The sequence below is a fragment of the Penicillium psychrofluorescens genome (genome assembly GCF_964197705.1).
Source record: "Penicillium psychrofluorescens genome assembly, chromosome: 3".
NCBI lineage: Eukaryota > Fungi > Ascomycota > Eurotiomycetes > Eurotiales > Aspergillaceae > Penicillium > Penicillium psychrofluorescens.
In genome coordinates, this window is record NC_133441.1 from 3,585,609 (window position 1) to 3,607,121 (window position 21,513).

General features: G+C 50.4%; 8 protein-coding genes across 8 annotated transcripts; 4 read left to right on the forward strand and 4 right to left on the reverse strand.

The window, feature by feature from the left end:
• Nucleotides 1-408: 408 nt before the first annotated feature.
• Nucleotides 409-3,386, reverse strand: PFLUO_LOCUS5478 (uncharacterized protein; the record flags this gene model as incomplete). Its single annotated transcript, XM_073782928.1, has 3 exons — nt 409-447; nt 512-2,789; nt 2,848-3,386. 3 exons carry the CDS (start codon nt 3,384-3,386, stop codon nt 409-411), a joined length of 2,856 nt encoding a protein of 951 aa, XP_073639534.1.
• A 660-nt stretch (nt 3,387-4,046) lies between these two features.
• PFLUO_LOCUS5479 (uncharacterized protein) lies at nt 4,047-5,468 on the reverse strand (the record flags this gene model as incomplete). Its single annotated transcript, XM_073782929.1, has 4 exons — nt 4,047-4,622; nt 4,675-5,007; nt 5,071-5,324; nt 5,384-5,468. 4 exons carry the CDS (start codon nt 5,466-5,468, stop codon nt 4,047-4,049), a joined length of 1,248 nt encoding a protein of 415 aa, XP_073639535.1.
• Nucleotides 5,469-7,140: 1,672 nt separating this feature from the next.
• Nucleotides 7,141-9,953, reverse strand: PFLUO_LOCUS5480 (uncharacterized protein; the record flags this gene model as incomplete). Its single annotated transcript, XM_073782930.1, has 2 exons — nt 7,141-9,658; nt 9,778-9,953. The coding sequence occupies 2 exons, from the start codon at nt 9,951-9,953 to the stop codon at nt 7,141-7,143; spliced, it is 2,694 nt and encodes an 897-aa protein (XP_073639536.1).
• Nucleotides 9,954-11,457: 1,504 nt separating this feature from the next.
• Nucleotides 11,458-13,023, forward strand: PFLUO_LOCUS5481 (uncharacterized protein; the record flags this gene model as incomplete). The annotated part of the gene is made up of 4 exons (XM_073782931.1): nt 11,458-11,567; nt 11,620-12,135; nt 12,190-12,227; nt 12,305-13,023. 4 exons carry the CDS (start codon nt 11,458-11,460, stop codon nt 13,021-13,023), a joined length of 1,383 nt encoding a protein of 460 aa, XP_073639537.1.
• Nucleotides 13,024-13,802: 779 nt separating this feature from the next.
• On the forward strand, nt 13,803-15,423 carry PFLUO_LOCUS5482 (acid phosphatase pho5; the record flags this gene model as incomplete). The annotated part of the gene is made up of 4 exons (XM_073782932.1): nt 13,803-14,583; nt 14,647-14,764; nt 14,822-14,926; nt 14,991-15,423. 4 exons carry the CDS (start codon nt 13,803-13,805, stop codon nt 15,421-15,423), a joined length of 1,437 nt encoding a protein of 478 aa, XP_073639538.1.
• Nucleotides 15,424-15,730: 307 nt separating this feature from the next.
• On the reverse strand, nt 15,731-17,213 carry PFLUO_LOCUS5483 (uncharacterized protein; the record flags this gene model as incomplete). Its single annotated transcript, XM_073782934.1, has 2 exons — nt 15,731-16,897; nt 16,953-17,213. 2 exons carry the CDS (start codon nt 17,211-17,213, stop codon nt 15,731-15,733), a joined length of 1,428 nt encoding a protein of 475 aa, XP_073639539.1.
• An 816-nt stretch (nt 17,214-18,029) lies between these two features.
• On the forward strand, nt 18,030-19,119 carry PFLUO_LOCUS5484 (uncharacterized protein; the record flags this gene model as incomplete). Its single annotated transcript, XM_073782935.1, has 3 exons — nt 18,030-18,081; nt 18,141-18,385; nt 18,460-19,119. The coding sequence occupies 3 exons, from the start codon at nt 18,030-18,032 to the stop codon at nt 19,117-19,119; spliced, it is 957 nt and encodes a 318-aa protein (XP_073639540.1).
• Nucleotides 19,120-19,362: 243 nt separating this feature from the next.
• PFLUO_LOCUS5485 (uncharacterized protein) lies at nt 19,363-21,110 on the forward strand (the record flags this gene model as incomplete). The annotated part of the gene is made up of 5 exons (XM_073782936.1): nt 19,363-19,424; nt 19,482-19,561; nt 19,626-19,980; nt 20,035-20,263; nt 20,319-21,110. 5 exons carry the CDS (start codon nt 19,363-19,365, stop codon nt 21,108-21,110), a joined length of 1,518 nt encoding a protein of 505 aa, XP_073639541.1.
• Nucleotides 21,111-21,513: the final 403 nt, after the last annotated feature.

The window sequence follows — 21,513 nt, forward strand, 5'->3', positions numbered from 1 at the left end:
ATACAACGTGTACTGCCTAGAATAAAATGGAAAGAATCTAGAAGAAATGGTGGCACCCTGTCCTGAGTGATATCATGGCAGGTTTACTACTAGCGCCAAGTATGACAAGTTTAGAGCCTCTTGGCCAGGCGATCGACGCATTTCGTCATGTAAGGCGCGATTCGGGGAACTGTACGAAAACTACACGGCCTTGATCATCAGACCGTGGCAATTCTCTCTGCCGGACTATTGGTCGTGGGATGGGAGGGACATCCACCAATGGAAGACACAGTCAAACGGGAGCGATTAATTAGTTTCACAATTCAGACATTCTTCACGCTGTGGTGGCGGTGATTTGTCCGTGGTTTAGTCTCAAAAAGGTTACAGGTATATCATCAAAAGTAATAAGAATCAATCTCTTCCAATGACCTAAGCCTTCCAAAGCATGTTGATTTGTTTCTTCCGAGTCTAGAGAATAATGGGTCAGCAGGAGCTCAATTAAAAAAGGACAGTAAGACAAGAAAACACTCACAATAGGAGCCACAACCGCGACACCCACACCCAGTGCCACGACCGTAAGAAGCAGCTGCACCTTTGAGAAGCTCTTTCCAAGGATATCAAAAGCCTCGCTAGGCGTAGCACGAGTGCCGAAGATATCGCCCCCAAAAGCAAAGACAAGGCTCGTACTTTCCAGTAGGGTAGGGCTAGAGAGCACAGTCGTAATACCTGAGACGTCACGGCCGTGGGAGAGGAACCATTTGCCGTCAAAGTCGAGGAAGGGCGCGTAGCGGAAGAGACCTTCTTCGGCCTCGGCGCTGGTAGGGTCGCGGCCGACGGGACGACGCGGGTCCAGGACAGGGCGCGGGATGCCAATGACGGAGTTTGAGGATGGGAGAGTGCAAAGCAGCAGGCGGGTGGTGATGCCCTGCCGAGTGTGGGTGACAGCCATGTGAGAGATGGGCTCGGGGATGATGAAGGCCTGGGATTCAACGTGCGGAAGCGGGAGGCCGTCCACGCTGCTGCTGTGAAGGCTGGAAAAGTTACCAGCAGAGTCCAGAGCACCGCGGTCGTTGGCGAAGGGGGATTCGTAGAGCTCAGAAATGATGAGCTGATATCCCTTGGAAGACCTCTCGCTGGAGATGTCGCCCCAGAACGAGTAGGCGAACCAGTTCTCGGACATGGCGGAGGCAATCGGCTGTGTCGTGTCGACGCCCTTTTGCGTGGTCGCGTGAAGAACTTTGCCGGAGACCCCATCCAGCAGGTAGAAGCTGGCAGTGTGGTCTTTCTCGCTGATGGAGGTTACCAACGCCAAGTTGGGGTTGAGGTATTTGTACAGGACGGATCGATCCCCAAGGACCTTGCCAATTGATGCAACTGGGTCTTGTGCTGGGCGAGCTGTTGCCCGGATTACCTTTTGGCCCACAGGCGGAACAAACTCCCACACTGGAGACTTGTTGTCTTGAGCAAGCCAACCCAAAACACGGCCATCAACGCTGGTAGTCACCAGGAACCCATCTTTATCCTCAAATGAGGCAGCTGGTGTACCATCTTCACGGATACTCAGGGTCACCGGCAAGGGCGATGATTCGGTATCCACCACAGCAATTGAGTGGACCTTGACATTGGTGGGAGGGGTACGCGCAATGATATCTCCCGTCGAGACATCCACGGACACGGAACTTCCGTCGTCGGGGTAGATAGTCGCAACACCCGGTCGAGTCACGATGGCTTTCACATTCCACGCTGCGGCCTCGGCCGCCTTGACGCTCCACGAGACCTTGCCCTGGTTTCCAGTATTCAGAGCATAGACACGGCCATTCTCCGTAGCCAGGATGACCGACTTAGAGACTCCAAAACTGTCCAGATTGGTCACTTCATCTGTCAGCAGACTGCTGAAGATCCGCTTTGGTAGCTCCTTCAGCCAGTCGGGCAGATGTTGGAGGTCTCGCAGATGGCGCTTCACTCTGTGGATGTAGGCGCCATGCAAACTTTCGTGGCCCTCAACCTCCAACTCATGCGCCAAGTCCTCCTGATCGTCTGCTTCGGCGAAGGCGGCTGCCATGGTCCCGATGAGTGCTTCGTGCCGAGTCCATTCAGCTTGTCCGTTGCGGATAAGTTGCCAGTCGCCAGAGTCCAGGAGCGTGGCTGATCGAACAGCCACAGAGTCTCCTCTGGACACAACCTCCGCTACCGCATTCAGTGCACGGTCGGATGAAGACGATTGCAGAGGCCAACGGTTCAAGATGCCGTGCGAAGCAGAGGAAACAACTACCACTTCAGAACCGGTGATCCGGGTGAAGTACACATTGGCGTCGATACTGCTCGTCGCAACTGTAGACTGGCCCTGCAGATAAGGGAGTTGGTAGGCCTTGTTCACCTCGGACGATTTCAAGTCCACATGGTACACCTCGGCCCATGCGCCAGTAGCAGTCGCGTAGTGGATCAAGAAATGCGGAAGGGAGTTAAGCTTATGCGGAGCATGGACGGTAATCCTCTTGATCTCTTCGCCAGAGGTATTGTCAACGGTGACCGAGTTGACCTGCTTGGTGCCAATGACATTGACCTTCACCGTCTTCTGGGACTTGTCCGCCCAAACGATCAAGGGGGAAGCAGTGTTAGCGCCCACGAAAAGGACAGACTCCGGGGTAGCCACGTCGTTCTCCGAGTTCAGGGTCAGCTGGCGAGTTTGGCGACCTGTCACTGGATCCAACGCGGTGACCTTGATCTTGTAACCCTTCAGCAGGGCTGACTGGAGCGAGATGTAGAAAACCTCGGTTGAAGAAGACGACACTTGGAAAGGGACGTCGCCACTAGCAAAAACGATTCAATCAGCATGGGCGGGTCATACATCCTAGCAGGCAAACCAACCCGTCATCTTTGTACTCCCACTTGATATTTCCAGAATCGGCACCCATCCGTCTGACAATCCCGGTGCCATCGGCTGCCAACAGCGCAATTGAGTCTCTCGCGTCGGACTTGGCACTGGCATCCTGAAGTGCCAACAGCTCCAGGTCCGCGACAACCCCATCCGTGAAGTGGTTCTCCCAAATCAACTTGCCGTCGTGTGCACCCCACGATGACACGTATCCGCCCGCAGCACCGACAACCGCATTGTTTCCATCTTCGCCGCGGAGGAAACCCGCTGCAGGCCCATCCGAGCGTGAGAGGTTCTGCCGCCACAGCAGCGACCCATCACGGGGGTTGACAGCGCCGGCGGTCAGTCTATCGGATATAGTGTAGAGAAGAGAGGCATTGGAGGAGGATGGTGGTTTCAGGAAGAAGGTCGAGTCGGGGGAGGGCGTGCCGAGGAGAGCGTGGTGGAAGTCGACGTGATTGACCTCGTCAAGATAGACGGCCGCCGCGGGGGCCACCCATGCGGCCAGAAAAAGTGCGGCCTGGAGTCGCATTATGGGCGTCGCTCTTATAAAAGGGGCATTGAAGAGCGCGAGGCGTTGGAGGGCAAAAAAGGGGGAGGAGGAAGCGGTGCCGTCGGGATTGTTGATGCGATGGTGTCCAACCTAAGTGAAGGCGGTGATGCTGATTGGACTAGTGTTGACCATCCAGTTGGACCACAAAAAGTAGTTCTGCTCTTACTTATTCGTCTTGCTATCATTGGGAATCCCAAAATGCTACATTTTTAATGATCCATTAGTCTATTGGCTTGGAACTGGCTATATGGCAGAACGTTCACTATATTGCCGGTATTGCAATAAACCCCCTCCCCTTCTCTACCCATGGCCGAGATCTGATAGAAAAGCTGTTATCTCTTGTATTGTTCAGCGAAACTCAGCGAAATTAAGCTCAAGGCAGCTCTAGAGCCAGGGATGATCGCATCTTCCTTGAACAGTAGGCGCCTGCCCGTCGATTAAAGCCATATTGGAGGCGCTGGAATACGAACAGAGTCAGAGCACTGGATAAGTCAAACTCGATAAAAACGATATAGTGTGGGATCCTGCGATTTCAAATTGACTACTATAGCACACATATACCTAGCAAGGGATTCAATATTAGAATGATAGTCTCCTAGCCAACCCGTCTGATACTACTGCTCAATCAAATCGGGCTCACTATGAATCAGCAGTGGTCCAAATGACCGCTCCAGCTGCGTTCGTAATTTCAATCCACGGAGATTCATTCAAGAAAGTCACATTATGGCCTTCATTTGTTGTCCCAGAAGACCACAGCGCCGCCCCGTCCGCATACGTCACAAAATTCCCATCGCCCTGGAAGTCACAGGTGCACGTACTGGTGGTGCTGCAGGCGGAATCTGTATGCCCAGAAGCCCACTCGACGACGGCAGTGCCAGTCGAAGAATTGTACACCACGATGTTGCTGTCACCTTGGTATGACGTGTAGATATTGTTATGAAGGTTGGCAAGCACGTTGTTAACCCCGACACTGAGACCATTCAGTCCGTACGTAATCGACGCCGGGAGAAGGGGCGTAGTGCAGATGAAGTTGGTTGAGTTGGCCGATGCGGCGACAAAGCCAGACTGCAAACTGTTGGTACCTATGAGACCGGCCGGGTAGTACGACAGATGGGCACTTTCACTCCACAACGCCTTGGTTGCCGCACTGCAGGAACTCGAATCCGAGTAACCAGAGCTCGGGCTGTTCACTCCAGAGACGTCGTTTCCAGAGATCTGTTATACCCATTAACAAAATAGTTCACCGGCTCGATGCAGCAAAACCGACCGTAAGACCACCCGTCCAGCCGTTGATGGCAATAGCAAAGGGAAGATTTCCATTAAGTGTATTGTCCGAGATAGTTGCTGGTCCTTGCAACAAGGCGTCATCATTGAAAGACCAGGCATATGCACCGATGGCAATCCCGACATTGAACATCTTTTTTCCCGTAATTGTATTCCCCGTCACAACAACACCGTCATAACTACCATCGTAGAGATAGTCGACCATGTTGATGCCACCGAATCCCGAATCAGTGGTGGAAGAAATAATGGTGTTGTCTTTGACGGTCGTCTGGGGAGCTCCGAACAGCACGACTCCTCCATCAGTACTACCATTTACCTAAGGCAGGTCGATCAGCATAATGAAGTACAAAAGAATCGGGGGGCTGCAGAGGTACCATACCAAATTGTTCTCTATAAGAGAGTTCTCGCAAGCAAACGAGATACCATCCGCCCATTGAGACACACCAGTAGAGCTAAGACCCTCATTTCCGCATGGGCCGATGTTATTATTGCTGATTGTCACGTTGGTGCATGGAGTAGAGCTGCCCGACTGAATCAGATGAAGGCAACTCCATCCACGAGTGTTCTTGGAAACGATGTTCGATACAATGATACCGTTACTGCTTTGGCCGATGTCGATGTTGGCCCCTCCATCTGCAAAAGTTTGTCAGTGTGCAGACTAAGAATTTGGGTTAAAAAGTATTATTACGTACCTTCAACCAGTCCTAGGGTAGGACGAAGCCCGTCAAGCTGAATGTTCAATATACTAAGGTAGTCATACCCGTACCCAGTGATCATTGTAGTTGTATTAGTGTTCGAGGCAGGCTGAATAACTGCCCGAGTGTCATCAGTGGGATAGCCTTCTGTGGAAATCTCCTGGTTCGAGGCCGTGAACGTAATTGGCCCAGAAACAGTGATGGTAGCGCTCGCACAGAGCTGAACGATAGTCCCTTCACCACCCGAAGAGAATAGACTGTTTATGGTTGTTTGGTCTCCGGAAGATATACAGGAAGCTGACACGAAGCCCAAAGAGGCAAGCAGCAAAAGAGAACCTTGTTTGAAAGCCATGTTGATCATGAACTCGGAGAAAAAGTAAGTAGAGAGCCTGGTTAACAGTGGAGGATATTCTAAAGACACAATTCAGGATGACATTGTAGCTTTTATAGAAATTCCATTCTCAAAATCTGTCTCGTAAAGATAGACCGCACGGATCCACATAAATTGAATTACAGTTCGGTTTCTGGGCGCTACATTCCTTAGCACTCGCCCCCAAGTCGGTCCCTGGAATACAATAATTACCCGTTCATAAGGAAATAACGTGTTCGGTAGGTGAATTATGAATTTAGGCAAATGATACGGAATATGCAACCTCGTCATCAGTATCTTCATCCTGCATATTGAACAAACTTAATGTTAATATATGATGTTCTTTAGGCTAAGAACAAAACATACGAGTAATCAAGTCAGAATTGGTGCAATATGTCCCATCTCCTATGTGTTTTGGGTACATCGCTCGCTTAGATGTATTACTTGTTCACCAAATACCCTAATAGGAAGTTCCTCCGGTTACAGATGAAAGCTGAAACTTAGTATGATACGGTTGGCAATTGAACAACACCATGCAGGACACAAATATTTTTACCCCTGACCTGCCGTCTTTCGCAACGATTTATTAACACATGGCCATTCTACCAGACGCTTCACCTACTATGATCATCGAATAGAAAATAATTTCAGACCGGATCCACTGGGATAGTATTTCGAAGTCAAATCAAATGATACGCAGAGATACACGTAGATGTAATTACTAGAATTACAAGTAACATGACCAATTGCCGATGAGCTCGGACAGTCGACTTTGGTCATGCACTGAAACCTAAGGTTGCTACTCATTAGGAGCTAATGGTTTAATCTATATTCTTTTCTATAGCAGTTTACCAAAGAGCTAGAACTTTGTAGATGAGTTACTAACAATTGGCGTGTTAAACTGAACAAAGGAGGAAAGCTACGTAACATATAGGTTGCATTTTGCGAGTTGAATTCGCAAGTAAGGTCATTTGCTATCTTTGCGTGAAGAGTACCAATTTCGGAATGAGACTAATGAATATTTCGACGCAGATTGATATTAAAACTGAGCAGAAGGATCTTAATTCAACTGCCTCGCATGGGTTCAGTGAGGGTGCATCTTTGCTCTTGTGTCTACGAGGTCGTAGCAGGCTCGAGGACGGTAGGCACAGAGGCGTTGAAGACGCTGAGGCTACGGATTTGTGAGCTTCGCTGGGCCTTGGTAGATGCAGTTGGACAAAACTTACTAAGAGGAGGCTCCACAGAACTCATATGTGTCTCCAGGGCAAGGAGAATTGCAGAAAGTGTCACTAACGGGAGTCGCTGTAGTACTGAAAGAGTCACCACAGAAGCATTGACTAGAAATTAATGGAACGTATGTTAGCTTCTGCTATCCTGACATTTTTCAGGGACTTCGAATGGAAGTATACTTTTCCTTGACGCCAGAGTATTGATGGCCCAAATCAGCACATGTGTTAACACATAGCTGAGGATAATTCAAATCGCTCGAACTCGGTAGTGATGCAGAAATTGACAGGACCTTCTGCGCAGAGGGATAACAGCCCAGGTACTCGGAAGCGGTGATGTTGGAAAGTTCCGCCGGGAACGTATCGATCAGTTTCTTTTCACCAGTCAACGTGAAGTTGAAGCTAATTTTGGAATCGTAATCCAATGTCAAGGTATAATCTCCTGGGTAAACATATCGATTACCATCCACATCCGTCCGAGCAATATTGTCGAGAGTGAGAGAGAATGTCAGCTTTTCTGTCGAGCCGACTGGAATATTGTGCAGGCGCCCATAAGCAGCCAACTCCTTGTTAGGATATGGCGATGGCCCTCCGTTCGTGGTCGAGATAAAGAGCAGGCCAACATAATCGGAAGCAAGATTGGCATTCCCTCCTGTGTTCTTGATATTGACGGAGATATCGATGAATGGTTCCAAATCCAGGTACGGCCCTTCAAAAGTAGTATAACTAGGCCAGTCAAGAAGCTCCGAGTTGGAAGTTGCTCGTTGTTTGTTTCGTGTTGCGGAATTTCCCAGAGATCCGATGTTGTAACTCGTCGCCGGCTTCGATGCCCATGACACGGAAAAATTGGTATAGTGCAACCCGTACCCGAATGGAAAAACCGGTGTTCCCGTGTACCAGACAAAGGTGCGGCCAGGCGAGCCTCCGACAGGGCGCAGATTCATGTCGAACATGCTCACTTCATTGATGTAGTCCCCTGGATATTGGGTAACAGGCAATCTACCAGCAACTGACTGAACCCCAGTGATGACATCGTAAATGGCAGAACCTCCATCCTGTCCGGGATATCCCGCCCAAACAAGGCCATTGACGCCTGTGTTATTCAGAAGATTGCTATCGTCAACCTGACCACCTCCAAGTTGGACCACAATGAGTGTTTTGCCGAGTGCTGAAAGCTCCTGGATCAGATCGAGCTGATTGCCTGGCCACTCAATCGTTGTACGATCATGGCCCTCATATTCAACAGTCAAGTCAATGCCTCCAACGTAAATGATATAATCGGAATTTTGTGCAGCGTTGATAGCAGCACTGAAGTTAGCCGTGCTGGTCGTATTGGTAAGAGTTCCAATTTGATATTGCACGCCTGACGCCTTGTTCTGGAATGCCTGAACCGGAGTGACAAAGTATGGTGGAGTCCCATAATAATCGCCTTGCATTTGAGTGGTTGCATTCGCCATAGGTCCAATGACGACAACATTATTCAGTACTTTTGGCAGCGGCAAGGTGCCGTCGTTCTTCAACAGAACGATGCCCTCCAGCGCAGATTGATAAGTAAGCTGCTGAGATGCCTGAGTATTGACGTCTGCCCAGGAATATGAGGCATATTCTGCGGGATTATCAAAATATCCGGCCTGGAGTAGGGATGAATATGCACGTGTCAGTGCCTGGTCCAGAGCTCTCTCAGTAGTCAAATTAGTCGGAATGGACTCGTTCAAGAAATCATAGGCCACCGGGCCGCAGTCGATGTCGGTGCCGGCATTGAGGGCAATCGCGGCAGCCTGAGCCATGCCACTGACATAGAAGTGGGGATCGTAGATATTGTAAACGGCACCACAATCACCAATGACCACATTGTGGGGCTCAGAGAAGCCCCAGTGTTCGCGGACGACGTTCTGCAACAGATATCGGTTCCCGCAGGATGGAATACCGTTGACAGCATTGTACGAGCACATGACAGCGCCAGCCTTCGCGTCTCTAACGCATGTTTTGAACCCAAGCGAATAATACTCGGCCAGATCCTGCTGTGTAGGGTTCAGGTCATTGCCATTTCGACCAGTCTCAATGTCGTATGCAGCATAATGCTTGCAGGTGGCGATTATTTTCTTGTATTGGGGATTCAAGCCACCTTGTAGTCCAGGAATAAGGTTCTTCACGTAGTTCTGGATTACAAGCACCGCCTCGCCTGGAGTTTCCATTCCTCTTCCCCATCGGGGATCCCGATAACCATTTAGGTTGGGAGTCATATACGAGAGACCGGCGTATCCACCATTAACAAAAGCTCGGGCTTCTGTTGCGATAACTGATGCAATTTCACCAGTCAAGGGATCATCAAATGAAGCGGCAATGGATAACGGCGCTGGGAAGCTGGTGGCAGAGCTGAAGTTAACCCCCAATGGGGTCTGGAATAGGACCCCGGTGCTGTCGGCGACGCCATGAAGTGCTTCGCTGTCCCATTGGTAAGATGGAATCCCAAGCCTTGGAACACCAGAAGCTGAACCTTGAACATTGTCGATCTTCTCCTGCAAAGTCAGGCTGCTGACAAGAGCGGCAGCTCGATCGCTCACGCTGAGGGAAGTATCACAAACGGCGTGGGAACACAAGGGGTCACGGGAGCAGTCGGGCAGTGTAGGATTATAATTGCCCGTGCTCGGATTAGATATTTGGTAGACATCAATGCTGTTAAATTGATACTTTTCAGCTAACGAAGGACTTCGCGCTTGTTATAAAACTCACCGACCGCTTGCTCCACAGAACTCACTTGAGTTTCCAGGACAAGTTGTGTCACACTGACTGACGTTGACCTGAGTTCCGGAGATGGAACCATAACCGATAGGCGGTTGCTTGCTACAGAAACATTGGGAGGCGTATTCCACTCCGGCGTAGCTGTATCCAGCCAGACCGCATTGATTGGCACAAGACTGAGGGGTGTTCTCTTCCGAGTCACCCAGCTGCGTCCCGAGTGTACGTTCATCAGCGTTGTCCGTGAAACAACCGACAAACGTGGTATTGGCAGCATATTCAGGCAAGCATGTCGTCCTTGCTATCAATCTCGACGGATGTCCTGAGGGAGTTGCATAGACAGAACCAGCAAATAAAAGAGCGCTCAAACCGAAACTAGAGAAATACATCGCGATTCGGTTCTTTGCACAGAAAGCAGGTCACTGGACAATTAAATTCAAACTGCACACGACAGAAGACGACATCAGCTTTGAGCCTCTTGTCTTGGGAAGGACGCATACTCATAGCCTTCTCATTCCTTTATATACGCCTATCCTTGAAGGGGAAAGTGGTCCAATACGATCGTATTTAGCCGGACTGAAGATACAATATCCATAGTGTTTTCCCGGGATCCCTTGGAGTGCTAAACCTAGAATGGTATTCTGCCTGTTCAATTGATACCCCGCACCCGAGGCTACTGCTGGTACTAAGCTAAGTATCATGTATGTATAGTTTCGCCGACATTTAGGCCGAATTGGAGAAGGTGTTTCAGCTAGGGCAGCATAAATCAAATCATAAAACTACCCCAGGGGTTTTCAGAAACAAAGATGACAAAAGTGGCGTCAGCTACACCCATGTTCCATGTTCCATGTTACAGTGCAGAGTACCAATTATGCTCAGAACAGAACCCCCTCCACACTGTAAAATTCTCGTTGTAAGGAAACATCCGGATTTATTGTGCAAGTGTTATATGAAAGTTGAATTTACGACACATTTCTTCATCAAATTCCACCTTTTTGATAGCAACAATAGGCAGAGAGACACAGAGAGCCATTTCCAGTTTCCTCATTAGTAGATGTTCGTACTTTATAGAGATCATACGTAGAGAGGGAAGTGGACAGCGACACTTTTCCAAGGGTTTGAATCTTACCTCGGGATGCGAGGAAGTCTCACCCTTGATTTGGCAAGTGGCGAGTCGGCAACAGCTAATGCCGTATGAGGAAATAATATAGAGTGCAGCCAACCCCAGAGATGGCGTAAATGCGGGGGACATGAAACCTTGGATGATTTAGGGCCACGGCCCGGGGACATAGATTACCTTACATACACTTACCATGGCATTCTTGAAGCCCTTTAGAGTAGTTCCAAATGAGGAGACCGAAGTTTTGATAGGTTTATTTATCAAATTTCTTGACGGTTGTTAGATTTTAGCCGGTATCAGTCGCCGACGGCGACTGGAACTTTCTGCTCTGGAGTTTTATAAATCTCAAGACCAGAAATAATGGGAAAAGACTTCAGCTCTGACCTGGAGAAAATACCCATCGCCACCATGGACCCTGTCATCAATAAATTAATTGTACTTCTTGCAAGTGCGAGCCTATGTCTCGCAGACTCAATCTCGATCCCGGTTTCACACTCTCCATCACCCTCTGTCAGCGTACCTATTGCGGGCAACTTTCAATCCTTCTCTATTGAATTTGCATTCTGGGCCGACTTTGGAGGTACTTTTGCTTTGGTCTACGTCTATCTGTGTTCTAATGTTGTTAGGAAATCGATCTTCGCCAAATAAGCTCACGAATGTCGTGCTGAGTAACCTCCGCCAGTTTACAAATGAAGATCAGATCTTGCGTATTGGTGGCCTTACACAGTATGAGCTTTGCCTTGAAATGTTAATTGTGTACTGCTGACAAGATTCCAAGGGATCAAACAACTTACGATCCTAATTTGAAGGAAGCCATCTTTAACTACTGGCCTCCCGGTGACACTGCTGACCAACCAGTCAACAGCACCATTGGCCCTGCTTTTTGGGAGTCATTCAACGCTGTGGAAGGTGTTTCATACATATTCGGACTCAACTTTTACAAGAACGACTCCACCTGGCTGTATAATCTTCAGAGTGAAGTTAATCAAACGCTACTCCAAGTCCCAACCGACCGGATACATCTCTTTGAGCTCGGCAATGAAAATGACTATAGTGCAGCTGGTGGCTTCCGTCCACCTACCTACAACCAAGTGGACTATGTAAACGAATGGATCAACAAGACACGCCATATCCAGGTTCCAAATGTCACAGACACAGACAGCTTGCGGTTCTTTGCTCCCTCTTTCTGTTGCTATAATGTTACCGAACCACAATTCTTTTCGCCATGGACTGTCTGGAATTCAACCTATGAGTATGACCGAGATGATTGGATCGAAGAGGTTTCGCAGCATGGGTTTGTCTTTCAAAGTGCCGTAGAACTTTCAAGAGGATCCTGACTCAATGTTAGATACGTGTCTGGTGTTGGAGACAACCCTACCCTCCAAGGTAAGCTCACCGTGATTTAATTTTTTGCAACCAGAGGACCCGGTTGGAAACTAACCATGTCTTGTTTTTGGGTGTAGGAACATTGATGAACCACACAGAGATCATTATATCTCTCACGTCCCACGTCGAGCTTAATATCTTCCATCGCGAGAATGGCAGAGTTTACACGATGGGAGAGACCAACAGCATCTCAGGAGATGGATCATATGGAGTCTCTGATGTCTTTGGTTCTGCATTGTGGCTTGTCGACTACGAGCTCTATGTTGCCTCCCAGAACATCACTCGCATTCATTTCCATCAAGGCACCGGATATCGGTATGCTTCATGGCTGCCTGTCTATCACGACGGAGTTGGGCCACTGGTGAAACCCCCATACTACGGAAATATCTTCGTGGCCAGGTTTTTGGGCACTTCTGGCACACGAGTGGAGAACATCGATTTATCCAGTGACTACAACTCTGCCTATGCGGCATTTGAGAATGATCGTTTGTCGAAACTCGCACTCATCGATCTCCATGAGTGGAATCCAAGCAACGGTACAACCAGACCCACAACCGATTTTGTTGTTCCCGCCAATTCATTCAAGTCGGCGACCGTTGAGTTCCTCTCAGCGCCCGGAGCCACCTACAACACTTCAATCACTGTTGCTGACTATAGTTATGATTATGGTCTTGCTCAGGGAAACCCTGTCAAAGTTGGAAAGAGCACAATAAAGGTCGCCCCACTGAAGGGATTTTTCACCATTCCGCTTGCATATTCAGAGGCTGCTCTAGTGACGTTCTCTATGAAAGTGTGAAATGAGGCGTATCACTAGTAATTTACCAAGTAGCCCACTCAAGTATAGCAATGACAAAACAGATGGCTTTCTGTCAACATATGGCCGTGAGCATGGCACTAGTTCGGCACGTACTGTGTGCGACCCCAAACTCGAATTTAGGTATTTCGCACGTGCTTGTTCCTAAAGAGGAAACGTAAACTCTCTAGATTGATATAGCCAAGTGGCGGAACAACCCGCGGACACTGAAGCAGAAGGACCAATTAGATATCCAAGACTCATGATCCCAGGCACGTGGGGAGTGAGATCCTAACTCTCTGAGTTTAGCCTTAAATCCTAGACCACCTGCGCAGGGCTCGCGTCCTAGCTTCCCGAGAAGAGCCGACAACACCTTCCCCACTTAGTGCTTCGGCAACGAAGTAAAGGATGCAGCTTGACTGGGGATGGGTAATCTTCGGCCCGGTTGGTCTTAGCCGTCCAGTTAGACGTGATTTCACCAGCACGTTGCCCGCTCTGCATGCTTCTTTAATTTCCAGAAGGAAGAAAGCTTGGTTCGTGCCAGGAACGCCACCATTGTATCAGCTTCCGCCTTCTCCAATAGCAAGGAATCTCCTCGACATGTTCTTTCTGTGATTGCTTTGGCCGATTTGATATTACCCGCGGCAATGCAATCATGCGCCTGATGCGCAGGTACAAAACACTAGAATAAAACCGCCCTTGTTCTGAAATATGATCTTTTAATCAAAATTTTCCGATTAGCATCTCGAGTCGGCATAACGCTATTCGATCTCCTCTCCAAAATGCTGAACCTCTCTTTGTTGGCGTCTGGCTTGGTTTTGGCCTCTCTGGCCTCTGCAAACTCGAAAGCATATCCCAAGTTCGGAGAGAAGCAGTTCTCGCAGACGTTCCACGATGGATACAATCTATTGAAGTATATGAGTAGTCTCGCTCCTTACTCCGATCGTGTGTCATACGGTGTGGATAGAAACACCCCTGCCGGTTGTGAGGTCGATCAAGCCTTTCTGTTGATGCGCCATGGCGAGCGCTATCCAGATGCGGCCATGTTTGGGGACGACTATACGAAGGTGTTGAGCAAGATGAAGGCCTCGAATGTTTCTACTTGGGCTGGAGACCTTGCTTTTATGAACGAATGGACTTACTACGTCGAAGATGAGTCGATGTACTCCCAGGAGTCGACCACTGGGCCGTACGCAGGTCTTCTTGATGCCTTTTCTCGGGGTAGCGAGTATCGCCTTCGCTATGGTCACCTATGGGACGGCAAGTCTGTGGTGCCCATCTTCACCTCTGGTTACGAGCGGGTGATTGAGACTGCGCGCTACTTTGGCCAGGGCTTCTTTGGCTACAATTACTCTACTAATGCGGCGATCAACATTATTCCCGAGGCTGCGACCCAGGGTGCCGATAGCTTAACGCCATCTTGTGCTGCGGATACCAATTATGATACCTGCTACATAGAGCGCTTTTTTGCGACATTGCCGCCACTCCACGTAGCCGCAGCCCGATTCAATAAGCAAAACCCCGGGCTTAATCTTACCGCTTCGGATGTTCTGGAGTTGATGCGTATGATTCCTCTCATTCTTTCCCTTTCTTCCGACCTCATACTAATCTCCATTCCTCAATTAGAAATGGCTGCCTTTGAGCTTAATGTCCGAGCCTACACCCCATGGGCGGATGCATTCACATCGGATGAATGGGTTTCTTATGGTTACATTTTCGACCTGGCCTATTATTACTGCTTCGGGTATGTTTTTCTTCTCTGAGCCTTTTCCATATTCATCACTAATCATTCCTATTGCAGACCTGGTAGCGAATACCAAATTGCTACGGGCCAAGTGTTTGCCAACGCGACTCGTGTCTTGATGGAATCTGGCCCTAAAAAATCCGGATCGATGTTCTGGAGCTTGTCAGTCGACCCGCATCCCTTCTTTTTATTTTGGGTCGAGACCCCCATATTAATAGCCACCTAGTGCCCACGATGCCAACATTACCCCCGTTGTCGCTGCTTTGGGAATTGATATTCCTGATAGCCACCTTCCTAGTGACACCGTTCAATTTCCCAGCACCTACCGTGCCGCCGATATTGTCCCAATGGGCGGTCATCTTACCTTGGAGCGCATTACTTGCAATGCCACTGCTGTGAGCAAGGCTGGCGTCTTCGTCCGTGCAGTGGTAAATGAGGCTGTCGTGCCGTGGACCTCGTGCCAGAGTGGACCCGGTTATTCGTGCCCGCTGGCTCAATACTCGACTATGATCGACAAAACCCCCAAGTTCAATGAGAAATGCGGTACCAATGCCTCATATCCCCAATACTTAGACTTCTTCTGGAACTACAACACCACCACCGAATACAACTACCAGAAAGGTCCGATTGGCTATCAGCTCACTGATACCGATGTCTGAGCATTGTTCATATTCCTATTATTTAATCCACATTATTGAAATTCCTTTCGGAGCTCCAATGCTGAAGTAAATCAGTCTTGAGATCCGGCGGTTGGCTCGCTTTGTATGGCTGTGCTAACTAACTCAGTCGGAAATTTATAGAAACATCAGGGGCCGAACTGAGAACGGGTCGAAGACAGCAAGGCGGCGCTAGACGCTTTAGGCTTAAAATCCGCATTAGATTACGTGGGATTTGCATATGCACAGAAAAGAAATTGACATCGCATTAAACGCCCAAGGAAATGATCGTTGGTATATAATCGTGTCTTTACACTCCGAAGCACTTGTTGTTAGCTGACCGCACAGCCTCTTTCTCGCCCTCGGTCATAGCATCCGTAATCTCCCATGGCTTATCACCCAGCCCCATAGCACGCTGGCCTTCAGGGTTGAGCGACGACCAGTCCATAGCGCCCTTGAAGCCCATCTCACCGGGACTACCAGCACCAGGGAAATCCCATGGCGGAGAGTAAGAAAGCGCAGCCTGGCGCTGCTTGATAAGATAGTCGACGTTCATGTCGCACAACGGAGTGGCGGGGATATATAGCACACTGGAGTCGTTTGTACCGCGATGCTCCTTGTCCACGGAATGCAGAGAATCGCAGTGCCACGCGACAAAGTCCCCAGGCTCAACCTGCGGCACCGAGACCATCGTCGTCTCCAGATCGAGGTGCGGGTGCGTGACCGGGTTATATTCCTGGCACGCTCCCGGCACCGAGCCTGGGAAGGTAGCGTCCTGCAAAGGCTGGAGGCTCTTCGTGTCAAAGAACGGCCGCAGGATCGTGTACGCTGTGCTGTGGATGAGCATCGGGCATACATGCAGCGTGCCTTCGCCGGGCCCGGTGTCGGACATGGACAGCCAGCCCTGGAAGAAGCGCAGCATCGAGCAGGCGCCGGCGCCGTTGTACAGATCCATCTGGGCGCTTAGGCGGTGCTTCGCGTCCCATGGGTCATACTGTTCCCAGTTGCCTTCGAGAATCTTTGTGTACACACGCGAATACTCCGGGTCTTCCCAGCGCTCCAGCGAGCCGCCGTCGATGTGCGGTCCGAGGGTGAATTCCGAGTCACCCGGGTCCCTGATACGTAGTCGATCCGCATATGAAAGCGGATTAGAGGTTGACAGCTTGCTGTAGGGGTCAGAAGAATGCCACAGATACTGCAGGAAGCGCTGTGTTTCGAGCACCTTCGGGTGTGCCCGAGCCTCGGTCTGCGATGGTGTCCAGTAGAGCTCGTACACGGCTGGCGAGTCGGGCGGAAATGCCTTGACACGCTCCTGGTTTGCAGCTACATAGTCTCGGATTCGCTGCTTGTATTCCAGGGCTTGGTCGCGGGGCAGTACATTGCGAACAACCACTGTGCCCCGGTGCTTGATCTCCTTGAGTGCGGCTTCAGAGACCTTGCCGGAGACCACATCGGCATAGTCAACCGATGGAATAATCTATTAAATTTTTGTCAGTACTGGAGCAGTGCATACAATTTATCAGATCACATACGTCGCTGCCCTTCGACTTGATCTTTTCGACTTCCTCCTCCAGTCTGGGAAGCAGTCTCTTCCAACTTTGTTCTAGTGCTTTTTGGTTCTTTTCAAAGAATCTCATCTTGAGGTCGCGGAATCGCGGTGGAAGAGGCTCGGGCTGGTAGTCCGCTCTTAGAGAAGGGAAGACTGAGGAAATATCACCAGCAGCCTTAGTGGTCTGCGACGCGGTCGTCGACGCCGCGCGCACGGCGGATTTGGAGAGAAGTTTGGAAGCCATATTTCAGTTTGTGATGCTCAAAATAAGACGGACAGCTTTCCCCCGCTGGCTTGTGCCTCCTGTTTATATGTGTCCGTGATCCACAGCGGCAAAGAAGTGTATGGCGGTGGCTAGGATACCGTAAATGGAAACCCATCCGACTAAGGCGGGAGACTGCGTTTCTAGGCTTAGTTTGCTACTAATGTGCGCGCTCTGATTTGCTGATAATACCCACACAGCCAGTTCGGGCGGGCCGATTTCCATTCTGGGTAATGTAGTGGGATGGCTCCAGCTCCAGCATGAGGTCATCCCGACCCCTCGGCCGGCTTTTTGCCGAGTTATAGAGTCGGTAAGTGAAATAGCAGAAATAATCAGCACGTCTCGAGCTCTAGGAAACTATTTAAAGAGTGCCGAGCATATGCTTGTAATACTTGGAGGCGGGGTCGATGTAGGCAAAAAAGGCAATTAAATTCTATCAAAGGTTGAGTTCTGCGATGGCAGTGCCACAAAAAGCAATGAACCCGACGGAAGAAGGGTGGTTAACCTGAAAGGGGTAATTGTGGCGAGCATTTCTCGGGGGTGATGTTCCACCGTGATGTTGATCGGGACTTGGATTGAACATGATTGCTACTTTCAGGAACCTCATAGTTGTTATACTTCATCTACTGTTTTAAGTAACTAGATCTCGGAGACCTCACCGAGTTGTCGGCTGACCTACCGTGTCGGTTAATGGAGAATCTGCGGGGCAGAGGGACTCATTCTCCAGCGGATAGTCCCACCTTGCCATAAAAGAACCACAGGCCCCAGACTGAACTGTCCTGTAGTACCTCTGAAGAAATGGCTGTCTCAGTCAACGGCAAATCTGCCCTCGTAACTGGCGCGGGCTCTGGTATGTGGCTCTCTGGACAGTACATAGTAGCAGTCTCATAGTTGCTCACTCTCCCCTAGGAATCAACCTCAGCTTTGCAAAGTTACTGCTGGAACATGGATGCAATGTCCTCATCGCAGACCTAGCCCTACGCCCGGAGGCCCAGGTGCTGGTTGACAAGCATTCACGCGGCCCATCAGCGCGAGCGGTATTCCAGAAGACCGATGTAAGGGACTGGATGCAGCTAGAGTGGATGTTTGAAGTCGCGCAGAAAGAATTCGGAGAGCTTGACATCGTGTGCCCCGGCGCCGGAGTCTACGAGCCGGTACGTTGGCCTTTCAAGCTACAAAAACCATCTACTTCGTGGACGTTTCGCTGACCATCCCGAACTATCCACAGCACTGGAGCAACTTCTGGCGCCCACCCGGCTCTTCGGCAAGCAAAGACTCGCCCGCCGGCGGCCGGTACGCGCTGATAGACATCAACATCACCCACCCCATCCGCACAACGCAGTTAGCGATTAGCCACTTCCTCCATCACCGGGACAGCGGCCGCTCAAAACACATTGTCCACATCTCTAGCATTGCCGGACAGAATCCATCATTCGCTGCCCCGGTCTACGTCGCCACCAAGCACGCGATCAACGGCCTGGTGCGGTCGTTGGCCAAACTCGACAAGCAGTTTGGAATTCGCGTTACAGCGGTGGCACCCGGAGTCATCAAGACGCCCCTGTGGACGGATCACCCAGAGAAATTGGTCATGGTTGACGATAAAGCTGACGCGTGGGTGACGCCCGAGGAGGTGGCGGAGGTGATGCTGGCGCTGGTGCAGCAGGATCAGGTTAGTGAGACTATTGGAGACCGGAGTGGTCGCGGGACACAGTTTGCTGTAGAGGGAGGCACGATTCTCGAGGTGTCCAAGACAGTGCGGGAGGTAAAGCCGTTCATGGACGAGGGACCAGGCGATCGGCCAGGCAATACGGCGTCGGACCACCAGGCCGTGGAGGAGGAGAGTATTCAACTACTGTCGCAGAAGGGATGGGGACAGTCAAAGCTGTAGTTCAAGTATGTGGTTAGTTAATCAGTATCACGCAATGGCCAGAGACTTTGAAGGATGGGTCAGTCAGGTGATAAGGAAACGAACTCCTTATCTTTTCTCCTCTCTGTTCCGCCAGATCTCCCGTTCCTGCCTCTCTTGTCTGTCTCTGCTGCGCCTCCCGCTGGCTGCGGTCGCTATTATGTGGTTGATGCCCTTCGATCCATAATTAGCTGTCTTTCATAATATTTCTCTATCCTACACAACATGGAGGAGGAGGCGACCGTCGGTATTGGCCCAGCTGGAGGGCCAAATGCCCCTTGGCGATGGTATGTAAAGATGCTGGCCTGCTTCTCAACGGGCTCGGTCACTAACTGATTCAACAGGCGTGCAAGCCGAGGAAAGCGAGTCGGTGTCGCGGGTGAAGCCAGCTGGGCCAGCAGTGTGATCAACCTGGTCAATACCAGTGAGTTCGAGATCAGACTGAACTCCACGAGACATTTTCTAACCAACATTCCTCTATCTTCTAGTCATCGGGGCAGGCGTGCTGGCAATGCCTCTAGCAATTTCACATATGGGAATTTCCCTCGGCGTCTGCGTGATTCTGTGGTCGGGCGTTACCGCGGGGTTCGGCCTCTACCTCCAGTCGCGCTGTGCGCAGTATCTCGACCGGGGCAGTGCTTCCTTCTTCGCGCTCTCGCAGTTAACATACCCCAATGCTGCGGTCGTTTTTGACGCGGCCATTGCCATCAAATGCTTCGGAGTCGGTGTGAGCTATCTCATCATTATCGGTGATCTCATGCCGGGCGTGGTTCAGGGCTTCATAGGCGGCGATCCCGCCTACGAATTCTTGGTGGATCGTCATTTCTGGGTGACAGCTTTCATGTATGTGGTTGTCAGAGGTCTGGATTGATTATCATGCTAACTGATGGTTATTAGGTTGATTGTGATCCCACTCTCCTACCTGCGCCGATTGGATTCCTTGAAGTACACTAGCATCGCGGCCCTGGTGTCCATGGCCTATCTGGTCGTTCTGGTCGTGTACCATTTCATCAAGGGAGATACCAAGGCAGACCGGGGTCCGATCCGCGGGATTCATTGGGCTGGCCCAGTACCGGCCCTGAGCAGTCTTCCGGTCATTGTTTTTGCATTTACATGCCATCAGAATGTACGTCTGCAACATTGTTCTTTCTTCGTGCGAGTCTTCTAACCGAGCATTTTAGATGTTCTCTATTCTCAACGAAATCCGCAACAACAGCCACTTCCGCACGACCAGCGTTGTCCTCGCCAGCATTGGCGGTGCTGCCGCAACCTACATCCTCGTGGCCATCACGGGATATCTCTCTTTCGGAAACAATGTCGGTGGCAATATTGTGGGCATGTATCCGCCAGGTGTGGCCGCCACCATTGGTCGCGCCGCGATTGTGATGCTCGTCGTCTTCTCCTACCCACTTCAGTGCCACCCATGCCGAGCTTCAGTCGACGCCGTCCTCAAATGGCGCCCCCGGTCTAACGCCGCCGGTACTGAGGGCTCTCCGCACCGACATCCCCTGCTGGGCCCACGCGGGCACCGAACCCCGGAGCCGATGAGTGACCTCCGCTTCTCGATCATCACCACCACCATCCTCATCCTGAGCTACATCGTGGCCATGACCGTGTCCTCACTGGAAGCCGTGCTCGCGTACGTAGGCAGCACCGGCAGCACGAGCATCAGCTTTATTCTCCCGGGCTTGTTCTATTACAAGATCTCTTCCCCAGACTCGCCCGCTCACCGTTGCTTAATGAAGGGCGACGACGAACCAGTCGATGAGCTGTCTGACGAAGGCGAGGAACCGGACGATAATGGTGAGGGCTCTTTGTCCCGCTCACTGACGGGAAGCGGTCTACTCCCTCGTTCCACGCGTCACTGGCGCAAGGCACTCCTCCGCCCTCTCAGTCTGGCCCTAGCGTGTTACGGGCTTTTGGTCATGGTGGTGTGTCTCATCACGAACACGTTCTTCATCGCCTCGCATTGAGTTATAGCTCGATGCGTGTATAGTTCTGTCCCTGACAATCAGGTATTGTTGGATAATATCCATCATTTTGGATCATCTGCTTTTCTGTATACTGGCTGGGATCTTACTTTTTTTCTTGGCTGCGTTGATGGTTGACGCCATAGATGTTCTGTTTTGATTGGGCAAATCTCTCTCCTTGGCATCCTGGCGTCTGGAGCGAGTTCTTGACATTGGCGGCTTTTTTCGTTACTTTCTTCTGCATGTCTCTAATCTTCCAATTTAATGAGATTATTTTGATGTTAGCTTGATGTGCTTTCGGGTATTCAGGGGTGCATGGAAATCTATGTCCAGTTTCGTGGGGGGAGACTGTCGCAAATGACAGTTCAGCAATGCTCGTAAAGATATAGATTGATCAAGGCTAAGA